This window comes from Colobus angolensis, unplaced genomic scaffold (assembly GCF_000951035.1).
Source record: "Colobus angolensis palliatus isolate OR3802 unplaced genomic scaffold, Cang.pa_1.0 Scaffold154, whole genome shotgun sequence".
NCBI classification, from domain to species: domain Eukaryota; kingdom Metazoa; phylum Chordata; class Mammalia; order Primates; family Cercopithecidae; genus Colobus; species Colobus angolensis.
In genome coordinates this window covers 4549540-4562432 of record NW_012114644.1, presented here as the reverse complement: position 1 = coordinate 4562432, position 12893 = coordinate 4549540, and the positions used below count along the sequence as shown (strand labels likewise).

The 12893-nt window shown below is 47.4% G+C and overlaps 1 protein-coding gene across 4 annotated transcripts in view; it reads right to left on the bottom strand.

Annotated features, from left to right (window-relative positions):
• Positions 1–12893, bottom strand: part of LOC105507867 (carcinoembryonic antigen-related cell adhesion molecule 3) — a 108404-nt gene that overhangs the window by 2952 nt on the left and 92559 nt on the right. For 2 of the 4 annotated variants that reach the window (XM_011936584.1, XM_011936585.1), the window contains exons 1-2: positions 9062–9207; positions 7857–8216 (exon numbers count right to left, since the gene is read on the bottom strand). In XM_011936584.1, coding sequence (XP_011791974.1) covers positions 7857–8216; positions 9062–9125 — 424 coding nt within the window. In that variant the 5' untranslated portion in view covers positions 9126–9207. Of the gene's footprint in view, positions 1–689; positions 1422–7856; positions 8217–9061; positions 9351–12893 lie in introns of those variants that run through there. The other 2 variants (XM_011936582.1, XM_011936581.1) reach the window with 2 other exon arrangements.

Genomic DNA, 12893 nt, shown 5'->3' with positions numbered 1-12893 from the left:
CTCTTCCCTCTGTTTCTCCTTTTCCCTCCCATGACACTCACAAAGGGCAGGCCCTCACCATCAACTCAATGCTAATGAGTGGGGATGATGTTCATTGACTGTTTTTGGGGGAATTCCATGTACCAGGCACAGTGGGTACCAACGTACCTACAGCTCATCTCATCCTCCCATCACCTTGAGGGAAAGGAGCATCACCCCCAGCTGCAGAGTTAGCATCTGAGACTTATAGCACCTCAGTAAGTCAAGGAAGGTCACAAAACTTGTAAGTGATACAACAAAATTTGTACAACATTCCAGGCTGGCCCCAAGGTCAGCTGCAAAAAATCAGAACAACAAGGGGAGGAGGGGTCCTGCAGAGATGGAGTGAGAGGGCTCAGGGTAGAGTTTGGAATTTGTTTGTGTCTAAGACACGGGCTGGGAAATAAGCTTCCAGGCTCTTTCAGAAAACTGACTGCCTCTACCAAGGGCCTAGGGCCTATGCTCCAGGGATCCACTTACCAGAGACTGTGATTGTCTTGACTGTGATTGTACTGAGGCCAGTGGCTGAGTTATGGGCAAGGCAAGCATAGGATCCACTATTATCCACTGTGATGTTGGCGATAAGGAGCTTTTGTGTGTGTTACTGGAGCATTCCACTGACAAACCAGGAATACTGTGTGGGTGGGTTGGAGGCCACGTGGCAGGAGAGGTTGAGATTTGCCCCTGGGTGGTAATAGGAGTCTGGGGGGGAAATGGTGGGAATGCCTGGTCCATCTGGAGCAAAGAGAATAAAGGCATAGATGATATCATCAGAGGGAAGGGGAAGCTGCTGGTCTGTGGAAGAGCCACAGTGTCCCTCTGAGCCAAGTCATAACCTTGAAGTCCTAACGAAACCCACTCTATCCACTGAATCTGGGTCTGAGACATTCACCTGTTTCTCCCATCACAGGCTGTGGACCCTGAGCCTCCCAGGACAGGAGCAGCCCCTCCTCTCCTATTCTTGGTCAAGGCTGGGTCTGCCCAGGTTTGCTCAGGACAGGAAGTCATGGCCAACCTGGGTGAGTGTCTGAGTCCTTGAAGCTGAGAGGGACCAAGAGGCCTGGCCTCTGGCTGTGTGGATTTGGGCTGGTGGCCTGGGCCACAGAGGAACAGAAGATGCTCACAGAGGACATCCAGGGTGACTGGGTCACTGCAGCTGGCACCCACTGGGTTCTGTATTTCACACTCATAGGGTCCTGTGTCATTCCTTGTGACACTGAGTAGAGTGAGGGTCCTGTTGCCATTGGAGAGCTGCAGCCTGGGACTGACTGGGAGGCTCTGACCATTTACCCACCACAGGTAGGTTGTGTCCTGAGCCTCAGATCCACAGGTGAAAGCTACAGCATCCTTGTCCTCCACGGGGTTGGAGTTGTTGCTGGTGATGTAGGGCTTGGGCAGCTCCGCTGTGCAGATAACAGAGAAGATTGCCCTGTGTGGCACCTGTGATTCCTCCACAGGCATATTTTAATCAGAATCAACATCTCCTATTCTTTGGCCAACCCCACTCCTTAAAAGACCAAGACAGGCCTGGGTCAGTGGCTCACGTCTGTAATCCCAGGACTTTGGGAGGCTGAGGCGGGTGGATCACGAAGTCAGGAGATCGAGACCATCCTGGCCAACATGCTGAAATCCCGTCTTTCCTAAAAATACAAAAAATTAGCCAGGCGTGGTGGCGGGTGCCTGTAGTCCCAGCTACTTGGGAGGCTGAGGCAGGAGAATGACGTGAACCCAGGAGGCAGAGCTTGCAGTGAGATGCGATTGCATCACTGCACTCCAGTCTGGGTGACAGAGTGAGACTCCATCTCTCAAAACAAACAAAACAAAGAAACAACAACAAAAAAGACCAAGACAGACATGTGTGTCACAGACAGATGCATGACCATATGAGGGCTCAGAGCCTGTGAGGCTGCCTGCCTGTGAAAGAAGCAGAGACTTTCTCAATTGTGAATTGAGCAGCAGCATTGGGTGGTGGACAGACAAGGACCAGGAGTCACATCCCCTGGCACCTTTCCTGTTCCTTCCCTGATGGCTGACTGCCTGGCTGACCTTGGGGCCCTCACCTGGAACACGCAGGTGCTGAGGTCTCAGAATTACAAGGTGAGGTTGTTCTTTCCAGGTGTGTCATGGTGACTGACATGACACAGTGAGTAAATAAAAGTTATAGTAGAAGGCCGGGCGCGGTGGCTCATGCCTGTAATCCCAGCACTTTGGGAGGCTGAGACGGGCAGATCACCTGAGGTCAGGAGTTCGAGACCAGCCTGGCCAACATGGTGAAACCCCGACTCTACTAAAAATACAAAAATTGGCTGGGTGTGGTGGCACGCCTGTAATCCCAGCTACTTAAGAGGCTAGGGAGAATTGCTTGAACCTGGGAGGGGGAGGTTGCAGTGAGCCTAGATCACACCATTGTGCTCCAGCCTGGGTGACAAGAGTAAAACTCTATCTCAAAAAAAAAAAAATAAATAAAAAAGAGAAAAAAATAAAAGAGCAGAATGGTGATTTCCAAGGGCTGGGTGGAAGTTGTTCCTTGGGTGTGCAGTTTCAGTTATGTAAGATATGGAGGTTCTAGAGATCTGCTGTACACCTTGGTGTCTATAGTTAATAGAGTTTGGGTATCTCTTCTGCATAAGAGCAAAAGTGTTTTGGATTTCTGATTATTTTTTATTTTGGAATATTTGTATTACAAGTATCGGTTTATCATCCCAAATCTGAAAATCCAAAATTTCAAAATGCTCCAGTGAGCACTTCCTTTGAACATCATGCCAGTGGTCAAAAAGTTTTGGATATTGGAGCATTTTGCATTTTGGATGTTTGGATTTGGGATTCCCCATCTGTAATAGTCCATTTTGCCCTTAAAAATTTGTCAGGAGTTTAAACAAAGGAGTTATGTTCTTACTTTAGTGAAAAACAAGAAATTTGGGGGAAACATTAAACTTTTTTCTATCAGTGGAAATTATTATTAATATTAATGGTCTAAAGATCTAAGGCAATTGCTGGCTGTAGTATTTCTCTTGATAACACAATAAGGTTTTGGTCTGCTAAACGCTGAAGACCAGCATAATCATGTTAAGCTCAAAGAAAGATGCTGACTTTGGTTTGAAATCAGTGACTCTCTGGGCAGAGAGAGAATTGTGAGTCCTGTTAGGAAGACAGAACTGGTCAGAGGGAACGTCTGAGATGTCTCAATAATACATAGAGAAGAATAATCCCAAATTAGGAGATGTGGTATGTGTTATGTCAGTAAATTTAGAAAGAGCACTTATCTCAGTTTCCTGTGCAGAGTTAAGCAAAATAGGAAAGGGCCCAAAACAGTCATATGAAACGCCTTCCTCCTTTTCTCTAGACCCCGGGAAACACAACTAGAGTTTGATTAAATTATCTCGAATTGGGCAGAGTCTAAGTGAGATGCCAGTGGCTTGTGCATCTCCCCACCTGAAGACCTCATCTTATGATAATGGCATCATCATGAGGGACACAGGTGTGTGTGGAACAGGCAGTGAGCCCATCAGACAGCACAGGGCTGGCCAGCTCCACCTGGTCCCAGGAACCACCAGTATCCCATTACATGTATGTTACAGCCTTTGTAGTTGTCCCACAGCTACAAAATATAAAATATGCCATTGTCAATACAAAATATTGAATGTGAAGTTGAATATGCTGTTCCACTATTTTTCCCCACTTTTTTTTTTTTTTTTTTTTTTTGAGACAGAGTTTTGCTCTTGCTGCCTAGGCTGGAGTGAAATCGCATGATCTTGGCTCACTGCAACCTCTACCTCCTGGTTTCAAGCGATTCTCCTGCCTCAGCCTCCTGAGTAGCTGGGATTACATGCGCCTGCCATCATGCCCGGCTAATTTTTTGTATTTTTTGTAGAGACGGGGTATCACCATGTTGGCCAGGCTGGTCTCAAACTTCCGACCTCAGGTGATCCACTTGCCTCAGCCTCCCAAAGTGCAGGGATTACAGGCATGAGCCACCACACCCAGCCTTTTCCCACTCTTTTAAAACTTTGCTGTTTTAGGCCGGGCGTGGTGGCTCACGCCTGTAACCCCAGCACTTTTGAGGCCGAGGTGGGTGGATCATGAGGTTAGGAGATCGAGACTATCCTGGCTAACACGGTGCAACTTTGAAGCAAGGATGATTGTAGTCCCTCCCTAAAACTAACTCCCTCTTTGTCAGGGATTGGCTTTGTAAAACTAATGAAACATTATGAGATTAGCATTATGGGAGGGGCCCAAATTGTGCTAAAATGTAGGCATAGTTTCTGCAGTCCCTGACTTCTCAGGACGCATGTGTCCAGAAGTCACAAGATTTGTGACTTCCCTAATTGTTCCCATAGATAACATCACTATTGTAGAACCTGAGATTGGTCTTTTGAGATGTTTCTCAGACTTTTGCATTCTGGCAACTCACTGACTCCACCTGGACCAAGACCCATGATTCAGTGGTCCTGTGGCCCCCACTCAGAGATGGTTTCAGCACACCAGGATCAGTTGCCACATCCCTATGATTTTATCCCCAACCAATCAGCATTCCCCATTCCCTAGTCCCCTGCCATCAAACTATCCCTGAAAAACTCTAACCTCAAGCCTCCAGGGAGGCTGATTTAAATAATAATAAACTCCTGTCTTGCTGTTTGGCTCACTTAGCATTAATTAAACTCTATCTTGACTGCAGTATCGTGGTCTGAGTGAACTGGTTTTGTCTGTGCAGTGGCAGGAAGAACCTGCTGGGCAATTACAAGTGTAGGTGGAGGAGTCACTCGTCCCTGTCCTGTGGCCTGTTCCACGTGTTGGCCTCATGGAGGGAAAGAGCTCTGGGTGGGGACACAGTGGAAGCTCGTTCTCCTGGTGACCTGGGGACACTGGCTCATGATGAAGCCTGGCAGGGGCTCTGATCCAGCTGATTTCTGTGCCTTTTTTTTTTTTTTTACTGTCCCAGAGTTGGGCCAGGCCACAGTGTGAGTGGGAAGGGAACAGAAAAGCCAGTCTAGTTAGAGGGAGTTACTGGGGAATACCTAATGGTGGAGGAAGCTGTGCAGAGTAGGGGTATCCTCACTGTTGTGAAGGGGGATGAAGATAAGGGACAAGGGGGAGCAGAGATAGTCAGAGATTACATGGCAGTGAGCTGTGGGGACTACAGTGACCTCACGGACCCCAGCGGCCAGGAGACCCCTGGTTGTTCTGGAACCAGGACCAGGGAGCCCTGAAAACCTTCCCACAGATGAGCTGTGCCAGAGTCCCATGAGATGTGGTTCTTGGGGTAGCTTTAGGGGCAGGGGTTAGAGGAATGCAACAAGGATCCTGGTCCCTGGAGGAACAGGAAACAGATGTGGCCAGAACCTTCTAGGATTCTGCATCCGAGATCCAGTCTCTGAAGAGTTTATGAATTATTCATCATTCATTCATTTCCTCCTTCATCAGAGAACTACCGAGTGTGTCTCTCATTGGGCCCTGGGCTGGTGCAGGGTGTGAGTGGGGAGTGAAAGCAAGGTTGTTTCTTTCATCCTCTCATAGGAGTGACACTGACACATCAGGAAACACAGGATTTCAGGTCGAGTGAGGGCAGTGGTGCACATCTGAGAGGGAGGCCGGGACATTCCTGGCACTGACTCTGTTGACACAAGGGATTTAGTTCCAGGTTAGGCTAATGTGTTAGGCTACTTTTCGTTACTATAAGGAAATGTCTGAGGCTGGGTAATTTATAAGGAAAAGAGATTTAATTGGGGCAGGGATTTGCAGGCTGTACAGGCATGACACCAGCATTGGCTTGGCTTCTGGTGAGGCCCAGCAAGCTTACAATCATGGTGGAAGGAGAAGGGGGAGCAGGTGGTGTCATGTGGCAAAAGCAGGACGAGAGAGTGTGGAGGTGCCACACACTTTTAAAGAACCAGATCTGTGAACTCAGAGTGAGAACTGACTTGTCACCAAGGGGATGGTGAGAAACAGCCCCCATGATCTGAGCGCCTCCCACCAGGCCTCACCTCCAACGCTGGGCATCACATTTCAACGTGAGATTTGGAGGAGATAAACATCCTCACCTCCAACGCTGGGCATCACATTTCAACGTGAGATTTGGAGGAGATAAACATCCTCACCTCCAACGCTGGGCATCACATTTGAACATGAGATTTAGAGGAGATAAACATCCTCACCTTCAACGCTTGGCATCACATTTGAACATGAGATTTGGAAGAGATAAACATCCTCACCTCCAACGCTTGTGATCACATTTGAACGTGAGATTTGGAGGAGATAAACATCCTCACCTCCAACGCTTGCGATCACATTTCAATGTGAGATTTGGAGGAGATAAACATCCTCACCTCCAACGCTGGGCATCACATTTCAATGTGAGATTTGGAGGAGATAAACATCCTCACCTTCAACGCTGGGCATCACATTTGAACGTGAGATGTGAAGAAGATAAACATCCTCACCTCCAACGCTTGTGATCACATTTGAACGTGAGATTTGGAGGAGATAAACATCCTCACCTCCAACACTGGGCATCACATTTCAACGTGAGATTTGGAGGAGATAAACATCCTCACCTCCAACGCTGGGCATTACATTTCAACGTGAGATTTGGAGGAGATAAACATCCTCACCTCCAATGTTGGGGATCACATTTCAATGTGAGATTTGGAGGGGATAAACATCCAAACTATATCAGGAAAAATTGATTAATTTTCCACTTGCCCCTCACTCTCCAGACCAAAATCTCCCCCTCTGAGTTGTGGAGGCCCAAGAAAAAAGAAAGAGGACTTACGACAAGTCTCAGGTCTGCGGATGTCTAATGATAGCCCCAGCCATCCCCTGGTGGAGAAGGGGCAGCTGTGGCTGCAGAGAGACCTCGTGTGACTCTAATCTAACACCTATGACTTGTGTGACCCTAGTTGGTGACTGTGTCTCCCTGTTCCTCAATTTTTTTTCAATAAGTAGGATAAGTGCTATTTGACTGTGAGGTTGTTTGTGAATTAATCTCAAAATATTTAGAATTACTTGACCTCAGCTGTGTATAGAGGAGCTGCCCAAATGAACAGCATCTATGCTTATTCGCCTCCAAAAGAGAGGTCCGTGGGCCTGATCCCTTGTGGAAAAGGAGCTGCCGGGAGCATCTTCTCTCTTCTTTTTCTCCCCCTGGGGATATTGAACTTCCCATGGAGTCACCTAAGTTCCCCTGGGCAGTGGGCTCATGCCCTAGTCATCTTGTCCATCTGTTCACTCCATGCTGAGTCTAAGGTGAAAGATGAGGCCCTGTCCTTGCCCAGAAGAAGTTCTTGGGGCTGGACCCTGGCTGGTAACCAATTCCAGGAGCCATGACCCTCAGACAGCTGGTAAAATCTTGCTCCCAGTCAGCCCTGCCCAGGAGGTCTCAGCCAGCCCTGGCACAGGATCCCTAGGGTCCCCAGGGTCACCTGGAGTCAGGAATCTGGGACAGGGATTTGCACAGGGGCTCAGCTCTGGGAAGAGCTGAGCTTCTCTGTGACGATCCTAGGGGGTCTCGTAGGCCAGGCCCTGACCCAGTTCTCCAGGGTCTTTCTCAGGGTCAGGTCCAGGGAGAGGGCACGGTGCGCTTGGCTGACACTGACCTCCCCCTGCTGAGTCCCCTCATCAGACTGTCCTTCTTCTGCCCCGAGTGTCTGCAGGGTCTGGATGCAGGAAAAGAATTCTGATCTGTGGGAGTTTGTCTCCCCCGTGTGTGTCCTGCACTAAATGCCCAAACCCCAACACAGGATGTAATGCAGAGGGGGCACAGGCACAGCCCAGGCCTGACAATCCGGTATGTGGGAAGTAGAACTGACCCCAACACCCAGAGATCATGGGGAATCACTCACGATATACCCGGAACTGGCCAGTTGCTTCTTCATTCACAAGATCTTCTGTTATGGCTTGTAGGGTGTAGGATCCGGTGTCATTCTGGGTGACGTTCTGGATCAGCAGGGATGCATTGGAGTATACTGTCTCTCGGCCGCTGTGTGCGGGCCCTGGGGTAGTTTGTTGAGTTCCCATTACATATGCTACAATTCGATGGCTGGCATCCACTCCTTCTCCTTTGTACCATATGTAGCCCAAAAGATTCTGGGGCAGATTGTGAGCAAGTAGAAGAACCACCTTCCCCTCTGCGACATTGAAAGGCCTGGATTCAATAGTGAGCTGGGCAGTGGTGGGCGGGTTCCAGAAGGTTAGAAGTGAGGCTAGGAGGGAGAAAGCCTCGGTCAGTATTAGGACCTATGTATTGGGATGGAAAGATGGGGCCCTGGGTCCTGAGAGAGTCTCTTCACCCCTCAGCCTTGGAGAGTGTGTGTGTGTCCACTTGGTCAAGATCAGTAGTGTGACCTTTCTTCCTTCAGCACCTCTGACCTTGACATTTTCCTGTTTGAAATCCCCTTCCCCAGGGGTCTGCATGGCTCCCGCCCCACTGGCCTCAGGTCCTGCTCACATCAGGGCATCTTAGGGAGAGCCCTCCGCTGACACCTCCTCTAGAGACCCTGGGTCTTCCCTTTCTGACCTTTTTCTGCTCTGTTCTCTCCGGGGCTCTTGTCAACACCTGACCTCACATTCTAGATCTCTTTGGGTGTCTATCTTCATCCCTGCGAGAGTGTGAGCTCTTTGAACACAGAGACTTGTCTGATATTTGTTGTATGCCAGTGCCTCAAATTTGATTGCAAATACTCGTAGATGATTTAATGAGTGGTGGTTATTTTGCAACTTGTGGTTGGTGGTCAAGGGCAGGGTTTAGTGCCCTGGTTATATTTTTATTTAAAGTGTCACCCTGATTAATTCTTATTCTTATCATTTTCTACTTGTAGTGACCAGTGATGATTAACTTGGAAAACACGATGAACTGATTTTCCTCCCTCTTATCGATCCCAGTTCAATGTGATTGTCTTGTTGTGACCCGTGTCCCTCTCTGATGTTCTCTCCCCTGAGGCTCCAGCAGAAGCCCTCTGTCCCCTTTCAGAGCCTCGTCCTCCCCAGGAGACCCCAGCCATTCTCTGTGATCCCTCCTCCTGCCCACTCCCAGGAATCCTCCACTCACCTGCGAGCAGAAGTCCCTGCCGGGGGATGCATTCTCTGTGGGGAGGAGCTGAGGGCGGCCCCATGGTCTCTGCTGCCTGCTCTTTCCTCCTCTGTGGAAAACAGCCTGGGCTCCAGGAGTGCTCTGTCAGGGCTGCTGTGACTGTAGGCTCTGCTGTCCTTCCTCTTTCCCAGGGCAGGAGCACTTTCCAGGGTCATGGGTGAAGCTCTGCCCCCGTCACTTCTCTGTCCCCTCCCCTCTCAGTTTTGCCTCCTTTTCTGTTCTTCCTTTTTCCCTTCTGTCTACATTTGAGTTCGCCAGACCAGGCTCTGAGAAGCAAGGCTTATTTGGACCCCCGTCTCGTAACAGGACGACTGTTCCTCCCCAGCGTGGACATCCTTGTCTTATGCAATATTGTCCATGAAATTACAGATTTGATCTGTGCTTAAATTTTTTTCAACGTGTATTAAAATAAGCACATAAGTATTAAAGGTTTTAAAAAGCTTACTTACATTTCGCCTAAAATCAGTTTTTGGAAATGCTGACACGGTGGCATAAGCATGGACTTTATGTCCAGATGTACCTGGGGACAGCTCATGGTTCTGTCACTTAACTATGTCGACTTGGACAAGTCATTTGGCTTCTATGATCCTCGATTCCCTGATTTGTAAAAGGAGGATGGTAAAATCCTCCTCGCAGAGTTGTTGGGAATAAGTGAGCTGCTGTGGGAGCCCAGTGCCCAGGCGAGTGTTGAGTACATGATGGTTATCATCATGGTTATTGCTGTGGAATTCTAGTTTTCAAAGAGAGTGTCTACGCTGGAATATTGGGCTTGTAGCTTTCTGCTGATGTGGATGTGTGAAAAAGCTACTTTTGCTTGTTAGGATTTGTGGTGTATCTGTCATTATTTTCATTTCCCAGTTCTGCTACCTATTTTCTCTGTGATGTTGGTCAAGTTGCCTAAGTTTTCTTGTGCCTCATTTACCTAATTTGTGAAATGTGGGTAACAATACACTAGTGTGCGTGTGTTATTTCCCAGCTCTGACCACTAGAGGGCATAGAAGCACCGGCACCTACTAGCAATGGGCATATAGGTGCCTATAATAGTCTGTAAACACCATTCTCCCAAGAAAGGAACCAGGGTTTCCTGGAGAAATGGCGGATTCCAGGGCTGGGGCAGGAAAGCACAAGAGGGGACTGGAGCATCTTGCGGGGCCTGAGAGTAAGACACAGCTTGAAAAATGATGGGGATGTGTGGAAAATATCACAAATGGCAGCTAGAAGAAGCTCCTAATGGCCAATTTGGGGACAATACAGCAACATAATCAATAATAATAGTAATGTAGTCCAACCAATAAATACCCGAGAGTCCATGCTGATATATATAAATAAGTGAATACATACATGAATGAGAAAGAAAAAATAGCTCTTTCTTACAGCAGCGTTCCAGTTAATCAATGTAGAAGCAAGGATGGAAATAGAAAATCACTGTTTGGCTAACACCACAGTAAGAATTGTTTATCGGCTACAATTATCTCTGGATTCTAGAAATTAATTGGTAAAAGTATGCTGAGAACAAACAGGCTGTTTTCGCATTTCTGAAGTATCTGTCCACAAGATACTTATTAATTACAATGAGATGAATGGTAAATTTATAGTAGAGAAACCTGGCAGACACCACCTGAACCAAGGGCTTAAAGTGAACCTCATCAGTAATGAGAGATATCGACATCTTGCGCCTCTGGCTGGGATGTCCTGAGAAAGACACATCACTTCTGTGCTAATCTTGCCCAAAATGCATAACCTGAAACATCCCAAGGAAACATGAGACAAACCCAAATTGAGGGGCATTCTATGAAACAACCGACCAGACCTCCTTAAAAGCGTCAAGGTCCTGAGAGAGGGAAAGAGTGGGAACCTCCCCGAGGCTGGAGGGACCTGGGAGATGTGATAATGTTACTCAGTGTGGGATCGAGGGTTGGACTCTGGAGCAGAAAAAGGACACGACTAGAATGATCAGCAACATTTTATTTTATTTTATTTATTTATTTTTTTGGAGACAGAGTCTCACTCTCACTACAACCCCCGCCTCCCGTGTTCAAGCGATTCTCCTGCCTAAGCCTCCCGAGTAGCTGGGATTACAGGTCCCCACCACCACGCCTGGCTAATTTTTGTATTTTTAGTAGAGATAGGGTTTCATCATGTTGGCCAGGCTGATCTCCAACTCCTGACCTCAGGTGATCTGCCTGCCTGGGCCTCCCAAAGTACTGGGATTACAGGCGTAAGCTACCATGCCCGGCCCAAAATTTTAATATTACTCTTTCTCTCTGTATATATATATATATATACACACACACACACATACAACACATATATATGTATGTATAAATATGTGTTTTGTTTTTTTGTTTTGAGACAGAGTCTCGCTCTGTCACCCAGGCTGGAGTGCAGTGGTGTGATCTCTGCTCACTGCAAGCTCCGCCTCCCGGGTTCATGCCATTCTCCTGCCTCAGCCTCCCGAGTAGCTGGGTCTACAGGTGCCCGCCACCACGCCCGGCTGATTTTTTGTATTTTTAGTATAGACGGGGTTTCATTGTGTTAGCCAGGATGGTCTTGATCTCCTCGCCTCGTGATCCGCCTGCCTTAGCCTCCCAAAGTGCTGGGATTAAAGGTGTGAGCCACCACGCCCAGCCCCATATTTCTGTATTTTTAAATTTATTGTATCAACGCTAGTTGACTGATTTTGATAATTGCATTGGAGTTCAGGTTATTTGAAAAAGCTGGATGAAGGATATACTGAAACTCTGACTGTTTTTACAATATTTTTGAATGTCTGAAAAATGAAAACTAAAAAAATGTAAAACGCATAAGATTTTTGTGAGGATAAGATGAGATAAATGTGAAGTGCTTAGAACAATGCCTGAGACACAAGAGTTCTTAAAACATATCAGCTATTATTTTTTTTTTTTTCAATCAATGTTGACCAGGTTGGCCTCGAACGTGTAGCCTCGCCTCCCCGAGTGCCAGGGCAACCGGCCTGAGCCACCGCGGCTCCCCGTTATCAGCTATTATTATAAGTAATTTTATGATTAACAAGTGATATTATAAGTAATGAGTCATCTATTATAAATCATATAAAATACGAGTTATTTCATAATATTCTCATATATTTTCACCCATTTCTTTTTTTCCCTCTCCCCTTTGAAAAGCATATTGAGCATGTATGTCATGAAAAGATAAAATAGGATTCGATTTTATTTTCAGAATTATTGTCGGGGATGAGGAGGAGCTATTATTTCCTCCAGCCACTGAGTAGCTCAGACTCAGGCCCGCATTGCAAACTTTGCTTGGCTGGGAAACAAGGCTTGAGCCTGGCCACCGACACGGTTTGTGATGGCGCCCCCTGGCGGCACAGTGAACTTTCCCCAGTTCCTCACCCTCGTGCTTTAGGAGCGACTTAGAAATTCTACACAGTTTATTTATTAAACCCTTTCTAGGTCACGCTGCGGATCATTTAATCTTCACAACAAGTCTGTGTGAGAAGGGGTATTTATTCATCTTAAGACGATGAAACAGGATGAAAAAGGTGAAGCGACTTGTCCAGGGTTGCAAAGGGAGTGACAGGGCCAGGATTTGGATCTAGGTCCCCCTGACTTCCAGGCTGATTGTAAATGTTCAGGTGAGTCTGAATGTGTGGCCAGGTGGGGAACTATTGGTATAGAGTAGTGGTTGTCGACAGAGGGCGGTTTCCCCGCAGCGGACATTTGGCAATGTTTGGAGATATTTTTGGTTTTCATACCAGGGTGGGGACGGGAGAGAGGGAAGGCTGCTATTGGCATCTAGTGGAAAGAGG